Below are 18,558 nucleotides of genomic sequence, written 5' to 3' on the forward strand. Positions count from 1 at the left end.
TTAAAAAGAACAAACAGGAAGAGAGCCAAGGCCTCATCCTGCTCCTTGGAAATGGCATGCAGGATATGGTAAAGGAGCTACATCTCTATTAAAAAAGACTCCAGAAACTCCTTACTGTCAACACAAAGAAAAAGCTGGACACTAAATAGCAAAAAAAACAAAGAACAACAGCCCTATATTGTTAATCTCTCCTCATACACACCAAATGAAGCAGACATTTCAGTACTTACAAAGGAACTCTCATTCTGGCCTTCAAAGCCCATTGTCAAAATCAGACTCTGCAGTGATATGGAATTATCCATATTACTAACCGAGAATGGTAAACCGGAAGGCACGGACCCAGGTACACGGCGATGGATGCAGGAGACATAGTGCGCAGGCGCCTACAGCGTGCGTCTTATAAACCGCAAGCGAAGTCTGATCCACCGCGAACGAAGGAGTCACGGCTCAAAAACGAAAGAGCTCAACTAACGAAGGAGTCACGGCTCAAAAACAAAATAGCTCAACTAACGCCACACAGAAAAGAGGATTCTGCACTGCACCCCAGAGTCAAACGGAAGACACTACGGAGTCCGCAAAGGTCCACAAAGATACTACGGAAGGCGCGAGAAAGTACAAAAGGCGCAGGCGCCTACAACGCACTTCTGAACTAAACGTCCACACTACACAGCATGGTCCGGGTAATAAGAATAAACAAACTCTCCGTATTAAACGTACGGCATCCTCACACGTCCAAACCATACAGCATATGTGAATCACATTACAGTGATGCATTATTAACAGTACAACCACAGAAAACGCTCCGTATTAACAGTAAGTGCAATTATCCATATTACTAACGGTAGACAACGGATAACTAATGGAGTCACGGTCATGGCTCCAAAACGATCCTGCTCAACTTACGGAGCTACAAAAGCGAGCCCGCATGGATAAAAATGATAAACGTAGGCGCATACAACGCGTGTCTGAAACCACGGAAGCAAAACTGTCTCGGCTCCAAAACCAAACAGCTTGACTAACGGAGCTACAAAAACGAGCCCGCATGGACAAATACAATGAACATAGACGCCTACAATGCGCGTCTGAAACTGCGGAAGCAAAGCAGGCACGGGTTCAAAACGAAAGACCACAACTGACGGAGATACAAAAACGAGCCTGCCTGGATAAAATCAATGAACGCAGGCGCCTACAGCACGCGTCTGAAATGCCGCAAGCAAAGCAGGCACGGCTCCAAAAAGAAAGAGCTCGACTGACGGGGCTACAAATACGAGCCCGCCTGGATAAAAAAAATGAACGCAGGCGCCTACAACGCACTTTTCAAACAACGCAACCAAAGGAGTCACGGCTCCAAAACGAAACATCTTAACTAACGGACATACAGAAGCGAGCCCGCCTGAATACAATTAATGAACGCAGGCGCCTACAATGCGCCTCTCAAACAGCAGAGTCAATAGATAAATGGCAAAGAAAGGAACGACAAACGGCCGCTAAACAATTCCGCCATTTGGAGGAAAAGTACTGTTATTAGGAGTAGATTTTCGACAATGCTTAGCCATTGTTCCACATGCCATGCGTTCAGCTATTGTTCAGTCCAGTTTGAAATTGGCAGACAATTGGCATTACTTTGAGACAATACATTTGGTACAAAACATGCGATGTCCAGATCCAGAATATACCAATTGGTTATTGCAACTAGGAGATGGAAACCTTACCAATACATATGGACTTCACCCAGATATTATTCAGATCCCTCAAGCCTTTATCTGCGACGACTTAGTGACGGAGGTGTTTGGAACAGCAATCTCATTAGACCAGATACCACTATTAACACAACGGGCTATATTATGTCCAAAGAATATTGACGTTGATCGCATAAATAACCAGGTCATTGCGTTACTTCCTGGAGAAAGCTGCCTCTTTCTAAGTACTGACAATGTTGATTCTGAGCATGAGAACGAGCATCTTAATTTCCCCTTAGAATATTTAAACACTATTAACCCAGCCGGGTTACCACAACACAATCTTAACCTTAAAATCGGGACAATGGTCATGCTATTAAGAAACCTTAATACTAAGCAAGGTTTATGCAACGGTACACGTTTAGTCATCAACACCATGACAGACAATGTTATTGAAGCAAAAGTACTTACAGGATCACATTCTAACAATACTGTTTTGATTCCTAGAGTTGACCTTACAGGTTCTGACCTGGAATTACCTTTTACACTTCAACGACCCCAATTTCCCATTAAACCTGCATTTGCCATGACAATCAACAAATCCCAAGGACAAACCATGGACAGAGTTGGCATATACTTCTCTGAGCCTGTATTTGGACATGGACAACTTTATGTTGCCTTCTCAAGAGTTCGGCGTTCATCTGACATTAAAGTTAAAGTTATAGATACTCCATACCAAGGAAAACTCATTCAAGGACAACACACCATCTTTACTACAAATGTTGTGTATAAAGAAATATTCCAATAAATCTTTCTAATGTGCCATGCTATGGGTTCTTTACTTCCTTTGTTCGTCATCTACACCTTTACACTCCAATATATCTCATACATACATCAATGTGTTTCGGGTTACCCAACACCAGGGGTTGGCGAGTGAAGCGAGCAGGGGGCGGAGCCCCCTAGTTTTTCAGAAAACTCAAACTTAAAGAATTTTTCCACAAGAAGTAAAATGGTGACACAGATGGACCAACAACAAGCAGTTACAACAATCCAACTAATAAATCTACATGGACACCAGAACTCGGCAGAAACTCCACTCTGGACAATTCTATTCGATTTCTTCCAACAGAGAGTCAAAATGGGGATCCTAAACAGACAGCAAAGTCAGATAAAAACATTACTATTCACAAGTGGAGAGCCATACACTAAATAAGGGAAAATACAGAGATCATTATTAAACCAGCAGACAAAGGAGGGTGTCTTAGTTATCATGAACACATCTGAATATATACAGGAGGCACAAAGGCAATTGTCCAATACTACGCATTACTACAAACTACAGGAAGACTCCACAGATCTCTATAACAAAGACAGTAAGTAGCTTTCCTCTTAACATCAGGGATCATGTAAGCAGTTTAATTCCTAAGGACCCCAAAACTGGTTACTTCTACATGCTTCCTAAGATCCACAAAAAAGTGAACCCAGGAAGGCCTATAATCTCAGGAACTGGTTCACTTACAGAAAATGTTTCAATATGGGTGGATCACTTCCTTAAACCCCTTGCCTGCAATACAACCATCTACATCCAAGACACCATGGATTTCCTTAAAAACCTGTCTGATATAGACCCCTTACCCAAGGGAAGCTTACTCACCACAATGGATGTTGAGGCACTTTGTACAAACATCCTCCATGATGATGGTATATTGGCATGTGAAAACTAACACAACATGATTTACCCATGAAGTCAGTTATACAAATGATAAAATTCACATACTGGGATAAACAGCTGCAGGAGCTTAGACAAGATTTCAATAGACAAGGATCTGCTCCCAAAACAACACACGATCAAATAAGAAGAGCTATTGCCATACTGAGAGACAGCCTTCTGGAATATAAAAGCAAGGACAACAAGAACAGTATTCCCTTATTGTCAACTATAACCCACATCTTGAAGAACTTTGAAAAATTATAAAACAACTTCAGCCAACACTAAATAATGATGGAATTCTGAGAGATATATTCCCAGAACCTCGACTCCTGGCATCCATACAACCACCAAACCTGGAGCAGCTAATTGTCCAAAGGAGAGTACACATTCAAAATAACATGTAAAAGCACAATTATCTGTTCAAAGCAAAATAAAAAACTTAAAATAAGGAATACTATGTCAAACAAGCAGTTTAATTAAAAAGGCCTTAAAACATTTCAAAAAGAGATTAGAAACACTTTATCATGACAGTGGACCTTATATATACAGTAATCACATTCCAGATATGGAGATCTACACATGAAAGTGCCTGTCACCTGTAGAGTACAGAGAACAAAGGAGATTGGAGGACCTTTGGAATTAGATCTTAAATGCTTATTATGTACATGGAAGGGTATACTTTGATAGTAGCATAATTATGTAATTTGATTCATATGAGAAATCTTATAATCTGTGAGATATATGAAGAGAATCAAATGCTAATTGTAAAGTATAGCTGTAATTTAAATATAGTATGAACTCTAACTGTGACATTCTGGGCCAATTCTAACTGTGAGAGAAAACGAGTTTAAAGTCCTGACAGAATTACATAATGTAATAAATCAATGTTACATAGTCTCTGCATCTGTAATGCCCTAAATATGCTACAAAATACTCTTGTCAGATTTTGTCCCTCACCTTTATACAATATGTATTTATTTACTGGTTCCACTGGGTGCATTTATATAAGTTGGATAAAATATAACCTAGACTATTTCTATTTCAACCTTTGCTTAATGCATTCACCCTCAGAAGACTGTAAATCATTACTGTACATCTATAGTACTAGGGTGTTGTACTAACAGTTAGGCTAACACTGTACATCTATAAAACTGTAACTGGATGGAGCCTTGCATGGATGGTGACACAGTTTTCAAATGTCTATTTTTATTTCTAAGATGTAATTCCTTCTCCTTTATCTTTCTCCCTCTCTGCTACAGTTCAGGGACCTATTTAAATAGAGTATAATATTGCATATGTACATACATTTGTCCAAGTTGTATTTTATGCTAACAAAAACATGACTGAGTTTGTTCTTGATTCTCTGTATCAACGATTAGGGTAATCATCTTTATGCATTACTACCGAGACTGCAGATCTCCTTGCATTTAACTCTCTACAATGAGCCAATTCCTTTTTATATTTTTTTTCTTATCAATGTGACCTTCATTTATTTCTCCTATGGCCTTATAACCCATTCTATTGTCTCTGTTATACACAACCCTGGTGTATCCTCCCCTGTTCTCACTTTTATGACCAACATCACTGTCCTCCATTCCAGACAATCCTGTCTTCATATGAACAGATATTTTCATCTTTTTTGCATTTGTACTTGGGGCTTCCTTTTAGCTCCATGGAGTGCCACTTTGCCTGTCATTTTTATTTTAATCCTTGGGCATCACTCTCTTCCTTCGAATCATTCAATCAGGTTTGATTTGCAAGGCAGGTATGCATCTATGTTTAAAAAACACAAATATGCTAATAAACAAAACAATTAAATAAATAAAAATAGGCTAGAGCATCAACATTAATTAGGCAGTTTCCAGACAGAAGGTTTACCTTCTGACTCAGTGGTGCCAGGACAATAATCTCTATTACTATCAGCAAAACTAAGGATCTGGTCATAGACTTAGGAAAGTAAACAGCAGACTACACTTCCATTTAAATGTAGGGGATTATCAAAGGGTGAACAGCTTTAAATTTCCTGGAAAGACTATCACCAATGAATTGAAGTGGGCACAGCTCACTTCAGCTCTTGTCTAAATGGTGCCCTAGCACCTCTACTTACTCAGATGTCTGAGGACAGCTCACATCTCTCCATCTTTCCTGGGAACTTTCACAGATGCAGAGGAGCCCTTTCTCACTGGCTACATCGCATACTAGTACAGTATCTTCTAGTTTCACAAGAAACCTGTGGAATGTGGTGAAGGCAGCTCAGAAAATGACAGAAATCACACTGCATCATATATAGGATATATGCTACACTTGCTGCCTAACATAGGCAAATAAGATTATTAAAGACCACTGCCATCCTGTACAACTGTTTTACTAATGCATTCCTTCTAGCAAACATTACAGGACCATTGGCACTCAAAGCAGTAGATACAGAGACAGCTTCTACCCACAACTCGTAAAGTAGGTAGGTAGATAGACATTTATTATCCCAGAGGGAAATTTGTTTGCAGCAGGTAAGTACAAAACATAAAACACTGTTACAGAGATACAAGGAAATTACCCAAGACACAAAAATTGATAATCTGTGTTAACATATATACACACAATCAAGATTTGTATGAAGAATAATTACCTTTAACAGTACACACAACAATAATTCAGAATTGATCAGCATTCCTGCAAGTACGAGGATATAAAATGCTTACAGCTATGGCAATAAAAGTTCTTAAATCTGTTGCTCTTTACAGTTGAAAACCTAAATCTACAGCTTATTGTATAAAGAATTGAGTTGGTGAACAGTAAGTCATTGGAGCAAATATCATACTACAACTGTATATATATATATATATATATATATATATATATATATATATATACACTGCATAGATTAGATAGATATGTGTGTGTGTGTCTTGCATGCTATTTATACCTTTTATTTTCTTATTGTATTTTTGTCGAGTGTTCTGAGGAGAAGAATTTAATTGTGCAATGGACACTATGTGCTTTGTACATATAAATAGGGAGTAAAGCACAGTACTGTATCTGTTTGGGCGAAGACAAAGTGTCTTTCCTTCTTGGCTTCCCAGTTTGACACTTTATATAGAAGAGCTTTTCTGCGGGGTCTTTGCTTTTGTTCCCTATGCTGCCTGTATCATCTTTTTACTCTCTTGGTTCAAATTTCTACGTTGCTTACTTTCTGCTTTAAGCACAGAGGCTGTCGTTACTTATTGTGTTCACTGTCGTTTGGTGAAGAGCACCATAGATTTGCTTACCTCTGGACTTTACCAGCTTTGCCAGTGCCCCTTGTGTGCCAACTCAGCGTCGCTCCACCTTAATAACACTGCCGCCGTGTGTATGTGTGTGTGTGCATGTGTGTGACTCAGAGATTTCCTGACACACAGAGCCAATCGCAGGCAGGCAGCTCTGCAGTGGGGCGCGCGGCTATGAGACAGCACTTAGGATTGGCTCGGGCAAAGAGAAATTAACTGTAAGATTCACGCGAGTCTGGGGCGCCAGACAGAGCTTTCGCCTGAGTCGAGTTTCGCCTCGCCCCACACTTGCCACCCACGGAATTGTCATTCGTCTCGTCTCTAATCTTTTCGGATTATTTTTTGGGTCCAGCGCCCAGTGGGACGCGCTTACAGTGCAGAAGGGCACGATGTTGGGAAGCGGAGGTGTTTACGCCAGCAAGAAGCGGAAGAAACCCTTGCCGAAAACGTAAGAGAGACGATTTGGAGCGCTGTGTGCGTGGTTGTATATGTGCCTGTATTTTGCTCGTGTATTGTAGCGCAATGCGTTTTAATATTAAAATCAGCGAAGTTCTTATACGGACTGTACTTCGTCGCAGGGCGTCACTGTGTTTACGCAGGGGCGGGTGTCTACTTGGGTTCTAACCGGTTTCTCATTCTGCGTTGTTTGTTCGTTGTGCCCACGTGCCCTCCCGTTCCCACTGGCACCCTTTCGAGGTTCACCTGCGGTCAACTCTAACTTTGCCAACTCGTCCCCGTTATGCAAGGTCACGCGTGACGCACGCCCTCCGGCGCTGTCTTGATCTAAAGTATACAGGCAGAATAGTACAAGGAAGTCTGTTTTGCGAAAATACCCCAGATAATGCTAATGCTAGTGATCGGATAGCTTACTTGCACATAAAGTCAGGACTGTGTACTTTATACGAGAATTAAACTGTCCGGCTATTGAAAGTGGCAAAGCCAAAGACTTCCCACCAATTTAGTAAACCGGATTAATCAATTTAAGGTTCATACAGGCAGACACCCTACGTCAATTTGGCGCTTTTAAGGGTGAATGAGATTATGCCATCCGATCGTCTTGGGCACTTCTAAAGATTCTTGCTGTTTATTAGTGATCACTCGAGATTGCGTGTGAGCGTCCCAAAAGATCTCATTCAAAAACGTGTGAGTCGAGCTGTGGCCAGTAGGGGGCTTGCAATTAAAGGAGCCTCTAAAACGAGCGGTCCAGGGAGACTATTGTGTGCGAGTTTCATTCCAAACAGTTCCTTATTCACATGCCCATTACATGTCGTAATTGAGCTAATATTTATTTCCATTGAGGTGCCCGCGAGCCAGAATTTTCTTTGCATTTTCATTATCTTTATTTAAGCAGCTGCTTATTTGAGAGCACATAGGTGAAAATGAGTAGAAATTAGGTGATTTTTACCTATTGTCATTTGTGCGAATGCCAACTCTCAATCACCACTATTCGAATGCACTTAAGAGAGCAAACACTTTTGGGTTAGGTTGAGGTTTATTACAAAAAAAAAACGGCAAACAATGGTCTGTTTAACTGGAACTGTGATGAAATACAGATCTTTCAGAAATCACACGCTTTAATACAGAATAAAAACAGGAGTTTTGGAATATGGTATTTGATAGTGTGCCTCAGACTTGACTTTGGGGGCAAGTGATTTAGGAAATACTAGAGTCAATCTTCATATTGTACAGCATCTTTCATGGTGAACCATAAACAGGAAAACCTTCAGAGTAGAATTCCAAAATCATATATCAAAATATACCTTTAGTATACCACATATGTAAATGGATACTGCTTCTGGTTTTCAGTACTAAATGCACCGCCCCTTCATTTTTTACTGATGTCCCTGAGTATAGGATGCAGAGTTGACAAAATTTTGCTGGATCTACTTTATCAATTCCTTTGAGAATTTTGAAGACTGGAATTAGATTCCCACACAGTCTCCCCTCTTTGAGACTAAATAGGTTTAACTGTTTAGAGTCTGTTGGAGCAGGATATGTCTTTAAGTCATGGGGTGCATTCCTCTGCACAGTTTCAAGTGCTGGTATGTCTTTCTTGTAGTGTGGTGACCAGTACTGCACACAATACTCCAGATGTGGTCCCTGTATTACATTATATAGTCTGAGCATAACTTCCTGAGTTCAACTTCCTTTACGAGTTTTTACGAGTTTGGCCAGGACACTGAAGCTTGTTTGTGCAGTGCTGTTTCCCTATGCACAGTTCGCTACAAAGACCACAACACATCCTTAATGTCTCCTTAGTTATCAAGCCATACAGCCAACAGACAGACATCTATAACTAATGCTGGTATTACCTACACTGATATTAGGCATGAAATTGCTTTGTAATTTAGTAAGTTTGTCAGCAGTATTATTGGAACAGCTTATACTTTACTGTTTTAAATATTTCCTCTCTGTCTGTACGTCTGTACTGTGTGTCTGTAAACTAAGTTACTCAGTTTTGTATGAATGAATGGAAAAAAAACTAAAGAGAAGTTTAGCTTTACAAAGCAAGACTGCTGAGTGGTGCCAGTTATGCCACAATGTAATGCATGAGCTGTCAAGACTCCATGCCATAATGCAGGTCTTAGAGCACCACTGTTAGTGTAATAAATGAAAACTGCTGTTACGCACCACTGTTAGTGTAATAAATGAAAACTGCTGTTACGCACCACTGTTAGTGTAATAAATGAAAACTGCTATTACACATATGCGAAGAACTGCTTCCATGGATGGCGACAGTGTCAAGCAATTCTGCAGCAATATGGCACTTGTGGAACTGGACAGGCTGCTCAACATGTTCTTGCACGCGCCTTCAGGGTGTAATATTACTGAGTAGATGGACAGACAGTGCATGTTTTATGGTTGTTATTTTGTAGAATATTATTAGCACGTTTTTAACATAAAATGTATTATAATGAATGTAAAATCATTTATGAATATTAGGCAACGTAGTTTAATGGCTAAGGCATTGGACCAAAAATTGCAAGGTTACTAATTAATTTCCTGCTTTTGATTCTACAGGTGACCTTTGCAAGTTACATATCTGCCAGTTATGCCTATTGTAAAAACCGTTGTAATTAGTACTGATCTTGTAAGTTGCCCAAATGTACCATAATAATAATTTGAAAAAGGTTAAATGTTCTGCCATGATTTGATTGTGATGATGTGTGAAAAGTTGTATGGTCTAGAAATGAGTTCCGCTTATTTTTGAAAATAACATAATCAGAATCTCCTTGCAAGTGATTAGTTATTATCATTGTACATTTGGTTTGTTATTTAAGGTGACTTACAATATCAGAATACTTTAAACCTGTTTACAGATATTTTTTACACCTGGAGCAAAGGCAGACTAAGATACTTGCTCAAGGCTACATAGTAAGGTACATATGGAAACTGACCTGTGAGCCTTGTATTGTAAGGTCCAATGGCTTAGCTACTATACTGCAAAGACTACCTAAGAGAAAGAAGTAAGGAGCAACATTAGAGCAGCAAGCACCTTGTGTGTGGTGTTGTCCAAAGTAAGTGTTTGAGAACTTCTAATGGAAGTTTCTAGGTTTTCTAGCTTCGAGGTTTCACTGAAAATATATTATATGTCAGATATGGGGTTCTTAATAGAACTTAATAGAATTTGAATATTGTGAGGTGAGTATCTGTAAGCAAGACCTGGATTAAATTATGAAGTGTTTATAATATTCTGTGTCATGTGCTTAATTTTATAACCATTCACATAATTCCACTATTCTCTGGCCAGTGAAACATTTAAAGCATTCAAAATTCAAGAGTACATTTATTTAAAAACTTGTTCTTAGGTCCAGTAACTGTCAGTTCAAGATGTCTGCACCAGAAGGGGATGTGAATGGATTGTGAAATGGATTTGGAATTGGTTTTGGGGTCTAATATAGTACTAAACAGTAAAGATGTGTCATGCTAATACACAAGGGCAGAATTAAGAATGTAAAGTGATTGCTCAAAAGACCCCTGACATTTAGGGAAATGTGGTATTTTTATCCTTTTTACAATGTGTTTGATGTTAAGCAGCACATGCAAGTGACAATAATGACTCTAAAAACCTATGACATTACCCCTTTATTTACCAGTATTCTGTGTTTCTATTTGGATAATTGGTGGTGCACACTAATGCAAGAATGGCTTTATTCATGAGGCATTTATTACAATTGTTCTAATAGAGCAAGCCACCTGGATGAATTGAAACACAGTTCTGTTTTTCAACATATTATGACAGAGTGACTATTTACATTTTTGATGATAATGATTCTGATCTAGTGGTTATGATGCTGTCATAGTTCCGATTTACCTCATGTTCAATTCAGTTTTGCAGTATTTACTCTTGTTTGCTGAAACCCTTTGTTTCTAAGACACATCTTCCTTTTCTCAGCTTCTCTTACACCAGGAGCCTGTAGCACTTACCTCTTTGTGCTTGTAAGGTAAAGAAAGATCAGATGACTTAATTATAAGAAAACAAGTGCTATTGCATTAGCACAGGGTTGCAGGTGGTGAAGTTTTTATTCATGCAGAACAAATAACAATTTTTTTGTAAATTTACAAATGCTAGTTTGGCTTTGCTTGAGAAATTGATTTTAATGCAAAAAAGGCATTGCTATGCTGAAGGCCTAAAGCAGATGTGACTTACTGAGTTTATTAACAGGTATGCAGGATGTTTCTGTGTGGGGGTGGGGCAGGGTTTTTGTAGTATAAGGGAGTGGTGGGGAGTTTTGTTCAGTACTTAAAGTACACAAGAGAGATTATGGAATGTACTTCACATGTTGTTGAGATGGCTTGAAGTGTAAAATGCCTCCTCTTTTTAAAAGACAAACTGAGTGAAGCTGGGCATACAGTAAATGATTTTGCTCTAACTTTGCCTTGATTTTTCAATGCTTAAAAACATTATTGCAATGACTGAAATTCTTTCATTGTAAACAGAATTTGTACTGTCACATTTTGCAAAGTGGAATCAGTATTGGCTGAATAACAAGCTCTCCTTTCCAACACCATTACAAATTTTATGATACAACCTTTTCTGTGGCTTGCATAGGGTAAAAAGTGTACAAAGGGGGCTTTTAAAGAAAAATTATAAATTGATACTATCAGTGCATCAAGAGTGACACAATTCAGACAGATTGTCAAGTTTGAGGACATTCAACTATTAATGCTTTTGTTTCTAAAAACATTTTATAATATAAGCACATGCATTGCGATATCTAAGATGGAAGATCTCAAAAATTTCATTGCACAATGTGAGGGATTTTCTAATAATAGGATTAAAAAATTGCATATTTTATATCTGACCTCAGTTATTGTTATTGTTGTTGCCAGAAATCTTTGTTACTATACATTTGGGTACAATTTTCTTTAAGGGGTTATTAAACTAATATGGAGTTAATTTTCAATATACATCTTTTTTATAAGAAACAACAAATGAAAACAACTCAATCTTCCCAATGAGAATTAACACTGGGGCAAGTTCGTTATGTTCCTAATCTCTGTTTTTATTTAATGAAGCAATGTAGCAGAGTACAGCTGGACAACATTTGAGATATTCTAAAGTCATCTGAAGCAAATAAATGTTTTTTTTCATTCGAGTTTAACTGCAAAAGCAGCTTACTTTCTTCTCTCTTTTGTGTGCAGCAGCATTTTTTCAAGTAAGAAAACACCCTTGCAGAAAATGTTTCATCCTTAGGGTTAATTAATCAACACAGATCCCAGCATCATGTTGGGATTAGAATGGACTTTCTGAATTGAAGATCTACCTCCCCCTCTCATTCACTGGTCAAGAATACTGTCCTCTATTCAAAAGCTGACTCACATTAGGTTTTAGTTTCCTGTTTATGATGTGCGCTGATTATTCCAGAAGTATAGATTTAATAATATTTTAGCAAAAAAGCATGCGTTTTACACGTTTATTGCTTTTTCTGTTTTCACAGCATTGGTCACTATTGGGTTCTATTACAGTAATCCCTCCTCCATCGCGGGGGTTGCGTTACAGAGCCACCCGCGAAATAAGAAAATCCGCGAAGTAGAAACCATATGTTTATATGGTTATTTTTATATTGTCATGCTTGGGTCACAGATTTGCGCAGAAACACAGGAGGTTGTAGAGAGACAGGAACGTTATTCAAACACTGCAAACAAACATTTGTCTCTTTTTCAAAAGTTTAAACTGTGCTCCATGACAAGACAGAGATGACAGTTCAGTCTCACAATTAAAAGAATGCAAACATATCTTCCTCTTCAAAGGAGCAAACAAATCAATAGGGCTGTTTGGCTTTTAAGTATGCGAAGCACCGCGGCACAAAGCTGTTGAAGGCGGCAGCTCACACCCCCTCCGTCAGGAGCAGAGAGAGAGAGAGAGAGAGATAGAGAGAGACAGATAAAAAAATTAATACGTGCCCTTTGAGCTTTTAAGTATGCGAAGCACCGTGCAGCATACTTAAAAGCTGCACACAGAAGGTAGCAACGTGAAGATAATCTTTCAGCATTTTTAGACGAGCGTCCGTATCGTCTAGGTGTGCGAACAGCCCCCCTGCTCACACCCCCTACGTCAGGATCACAGATAGTCAGCGCAAGAGAGAGAGAAAGAAAAGTAAGTTGGGTAGCTTCTCAGCCATCTGCCAATAGCGTCCCTTGTATGAAATCAACTGGGCAAACCAACTGAGGAAGCATGTACCAGAAATTAAAAGACCCATTGTCCTCAGAAACCCGCGAAGCAGCGAAAAATCTGCGATATATATTTAAATATGCTTACATATAAAATCCGCGTTGGAGTGAAGCCGCGAAAGGTGAAGCGCGATATAGCGAGGGATTACTGTATATCATAAACATTTTTTCTCCACATTCATGAAAAAATAAGATTAAAAGTTTTTCTCAGCCACCACTATAAAGAATATGGAGTAGTCCTTTAAACTCAGTTGTGTACGTCTGTGACACATTTTTCAAGTCTGCCCTTTACAGTGGATACATACTTTTAACAATCATACTTCAGTGTTTAGTATTACAGGTCTTTTAGTTGAACCAGATCAATTGGTTTGAGACTCCAAAAGCAAGGGTTCCCATTCAAATCCTCATCAAGTGGTAATAGGGTTACTGTGAATTATACAGACAGAAAATGATCAGTATTTCCAGTTGTTATGGTCCTTAAGATGGCCCCAATTTTCACTTCATATAGAGTATGCATGCGTTCTGTGTGTGATTCTCCCAGTTGTATGAATATTTAGTTCACAGTGTACATTGTCCCAGATGGAACAAGTTCCTGTATATGTTTGCTGTGCCTTCAATTAGCTCAAGTAAAAGGATTGTAAAAGGCATTTAAATAAACAAGCTTTCCAGAAATGTGGAAGTAGTGAAATATTAATGAGGAAAGTAATTTTAACAGCTGTTTTTGAAAACAGCTTGCTTTATAGATTCACCAAAGGGAGTTGTTTGAAAGAGCCATAACTGAAGAATAGTGTTGACCAGCAAAATCTGACCTTGTTCCCCAGATTAGACAAACATTTTTTTCCCAGCTTTATCATGATGCTTTACAAAGCTTGCTGATACATCGCAGAGCTGCAGCAGCCATTCACAGAACTTACTGTACATATGTACTATAGGGTCATTGCACATTACTGAAAAAAAAAACCTTCCAGAGTTTTAATTTGAGGGGTACATTAGCTGACCATAATGAGAATAGTACAAGTAATGCCACCAGATATATGACACTGATCTTTGTGAGCTAGCTCAACAGCACTATGTGACTAATTTGCATGCATAATTAGCCACATGCAGCTACCAACAAAACAAGCCTTAAAGGAGTCTTCCCACTCCTCATGTCAGAATGAGATCCCATAAAATAACAACAAAAATTGATTACTATTCACTGGGCATTTTTGTATTCTTCATGGATGAAAAAACTGCAAAGTATGTGCACAGATAGAGCGAAAACAAAAAAATAGGTTTCTGCTATACCCTGAATCCTGGAATGTGTAGCTCCCTCAAAGCTGCTTTGTGGAATGACCAGTGTGTGCCCAAAGATTGAAACTCTATTACTGCAACAATATTTATATTCATATGTATTGCTAGTTTGTGGCCATAATTCGTTCCAGAAACGTGCTCGCAGTCCAAAGCACTCGTATATCAAAGTGAATTTCCCCATAACAAATAATGGAAACTCAGATGATTCATTCCACAACCCAAAACTATTCATATAAAAATGATTAATACAAAATATAAAGTAAAAATACATAAAACAAATTAACCTGCAATTTACCTTTGAAAAGAATCATGGCTGGTGTGAGTGAGTTTCTAAACTCTTGTGGGATTTCACCCAACAGGACGACACGCAGAAGAGCGTCCCAAAGCAATCGCAGTCTCCCAGCACTGTAGCAGTTTGCCGTAAAAGCGAATCCGAAAAAGATTGTGGACATGCTTTAAGTGCCTGCCGTCAATGGGTGATACAAGGAACAAGGGACATTATAAATGCGCAGGGCACAGTACTACTTGGCCACGACCCTGCCTGACTGCTGTGTCTGTGTATAGGAGAGTGGCAGATCCTGCTACAATAAATAACCGTGCTGTTCTTGTTTCAAGCTGAATAAAGCTGGTGTTGCTAAAGTACTGAGACTCAGCTTCGTGTTTTGTGGTGCAAGACGGGGACTCGCACGTCACAGCACACACACACAGAGTCACAATGCTGTAGTAAACAGTATACGCTTGTACGGATGTTGACTATATGAGTGAAGCACGCCGACTCAGATGGAGAATAGGAGACGATTGCCCACAATCCCGCAGCAAGAGAGAGAGAGAGAAGAACCATCAGCTCAGTTGTGATCACATGACGCTCAGCAGACAAAGCGTATACATACTACTCGTATTGCAACACCTTGCTCATTTATCAAGTAAAATTTATTAAAAATTTTAGCTCGTCTTGCAAAACACTCGTAAACCAAGTTACTCGCAAACCGAGGTTCCACTGTATTTTTATTTGTGGTTATCATTCCGTCTGCATCTTTTGTTGTTTGAGGCATAGTGGTACAGTGGTTAGCACTGCTGCCTCATAGCACAAATAGCATTTTTGGCCACAATAATTGCTCCAGCATAGTTGGCAGATGCTTCCATAGCCCTTTGGGACACCTACAGTAAAACACCATTGCACCATAATGATCCATTCAAAACTGGTTTAGGTACCTCCTTCTCCATTGACTGCAGTGCATTTCGCAGAGTTATGCAAAGTTCCTGAACATTTCAGAGATTTTGCCAAGCTCACGGTGAAGCGAACTCTGCAGGGTTCGTTCATCACTACTGAATAATCGTGCCATCAATAATAGCCCTGTATTTAGTAGTTAATGTATGCAAATGCTACATATTATTGGCGCAGGCCTTGAAACAGTCAAGTTTAGTTTTAACAGAGGCTAAGATCAAAGAGATATAGAAAAATACATATTCATTACCCCCTGACCTAAATGTATAAGTTTATCATTTCTCTTTACTAGTCATGAAACAAAAGTCTGTTGTTTCAAATTTCACAATACAAAATACTGCCAATACCAAATGATGCCTTCTTTCATGTATTGTATGATATTATTACAACACTGAAATGAAACACAAAAGTAAATGAAAAACTATTTTGTCGAAAGCAGGGAATTTAAAAATCTGATTGAAAAAATAGAACTAAGGTACAACATGACAAACTGACTTCACTTTGGTAAAACTATTATTTACTGCCAGTAAAATGATCTGAAGGTTAAAAGTGTGGGCGTGCAACAGACACCACTGAAAGTGGGCTGAGACTGTAGTTTAAGTGTTTTGCACACAATTTAGTGAGTTTCATATTTGAATGAGTACTGCAAATCGCAACATTATCAAATCAAACTCTACTATAAAAACAAAACACAAACATCGCATTTTCACAGTTGTCATGATATATTCAAATGCTATTGGAGCAGCAAGCTACAGTTGCTGCAGCTCACGTAAGACAGAGATGTGAGAATAAGTGCTTGAGGCATTGATAAACCTTTCAATTATACTGATTCAGAAACACAGGTAGATTATACCGGGGTGAAAATTACAAGCTCAATAGCAGTTCTCTAGCATGGCGGAGATAGAATACAGCCAAATTCCAAAAGCCTGCTTTTCTTATCAAATCCTAGTCTGTCCCTGCTATGTCGGTACCCAGTAAGTGTGTGGTGAGAGTGGAAGTTTTTCTTAAAAGGACATATAACATTGTAAGTTCTTCATAGATCCAGTCAGGACATACTGCTATAGGGTCAGTACGGCAAAAGCACAGTCATTATTGGAGCAAAGTTTGATGTTAACTCAAATTTGGATAGTTTTGCACTGCACTAACTGAATGTTATAGGTTTATAAGCTCATTATTGTCATGTATACAGATTAAATACAGTGAAATTCTTCCTTGCGTGTGCTAACATTTAGCACATCTTATGCTGCTACAGTGCAAATATTTTATGTTAATAATTAGTATTCTTTTATTACAATATAGGAAAGGTTTAAAAACCATACATTAAAATCTGTGTATTTGCAGTTAACTTGCAGTGTTTTGATTAGTGAATGTCTAATAATAAGTAACACTAGACATACAGTACCTTTTTAATGAAAATCTCATGTTGTTAAAATACTGTATCATGAAGGCAAAATCGCCATATAAATTGTATCGTGAACAAAGTGTGTTGTCTCATGCCTACTCATTACCCTTTAATGTCATTTTAATTTCAGGCAAACATTTCAGTCTACATTTTTTTTTTTGAAAAAAAAGTGCCATTATGTTGTTAAATAAACTTTTTCCAATTGGAAATATCTTCAACATTATCCTCTGCATCTCTTTGCAGGTGTTTCTTCTCACAATTTGTCCCAACGTTGATAGTAATGCCAGTCTACTCATTCAGAAAGTGAAGAATTTAGAGCTGCCCATCTGCGTAGTCAATGAAAATTTGTGCAATTGAAAATACAATTCATTAACAGCACCATAGAAATTGACTTCTTCTTCTTCTTCTTCTTCTTCTCTGTCTTCTCATGTGCCTTTTTTAATACAAAGGTTGGAAACCACGGCTTTCCACTTCTTCTTATCTTCTGCCTTTCTTTTTGCTTCCCCCATTTGTTCAATGCTGACTATTCTTTAATATCATCACCCCACATTCACCTTTGTCTTTGGTTCCTTCTATTCTTCCATCTTTTACCCTTTTATCACTTGGCCCCCTCAACATATTTTCCAAAAATCTCATCTTTCTTCTCATCATCTCCTAAACCATCCTCTTTCCTGTACGCTTCATCTTCATTACTGCTTCATTTGTCACCTTCTCTGTCCAGATTTTCATTATCCTTCTCTAGCACGACATTTCAAAGCTTTTCAGCCTCTTTAATAGTTGCTTTCCCATATGTCCATGTTTGCTACCATAACCTAACACTGGGAAGATGTATGTAGAAACTGACTGTAAAGCCAAAATTGTTAATGCTTGTAGTGGATGATGGCAATCATAAAAATATGGGAAATTTTTGGAATCTATTTTAGGCAGTGGCAAAAAAAACCCTGTTTCTCTCTTTGAAGTAAAACAGAAGCTATCAGCTTATTGTACCATTATACCATTTGGGCAATTGGGGCTCTAATCTCATGGAAGCAGAATGGCAAAGAGAGAGAGAAAGAGTGATGGAATAGTGAGCAAAGGAAGGTGTAAGATAGAAGGCAGACCACAGGCAGAATCCAAAAATATGAAGCGTCTTTAACTCTTACGTTATCACAAATCACAAACCACCTTAAAAAAACAAAAAGAGCCCAACATCATTAATAAATCCTATCATGTATAATCACGTGGACTATTGTGAAAGCTTGTAAAAAGGTACCTTAAAAAAACAAAAAGAGCCCAACATCATTAATAAATCCTATCATGTATAATCACGT

The 18,558-nt window shown here is 38.5% G+C and overlaps 1 protein-coding gene across 2 annotated transcripts in view; it reads left to right on the forward strand.

The window, feature by feature from the left end:
* Nucleotides 1-6,829: 6,829 nt before the first annotated feature.
* LOC114655748 (aryl hydrocarbon receptor-like) overlaps nt 6,830-18,558 on the forward strand; it is a 117,805-nt gene continuing 106,076 nt past the window's right edge. For both annotated transcript variants that reach the window (XM_028806959.2, XM_028806960.2), the window contains exon 1: nt 6,830-7,101. In XM_028806959.2, coding sequence (XP_028662792.2) covers nt 7,043-7,101 — 59 coding nt within the window. In that variant the 5' untranslated portion in view covers nt 6,830-7,042. The remainder of the gene's footprint in view (nt 7,102-18,558) is intronic.

This window comes from Erpetoichthys calabaricus, chromosome 8, assembly GCF_900747795.2.
Source record: "Erpetoichthys calabaricus chromosome 8, fErpCal1.3, whole genome shotgun sequence".
In the NCBI taxonomy this organism is placed as follows: Eukaryota; Metazoa; Chordata; class Cladistia; order Polypteriformes; family Polypteridae; genus Erpetoichthys; species Erpetoichthys calabaricus.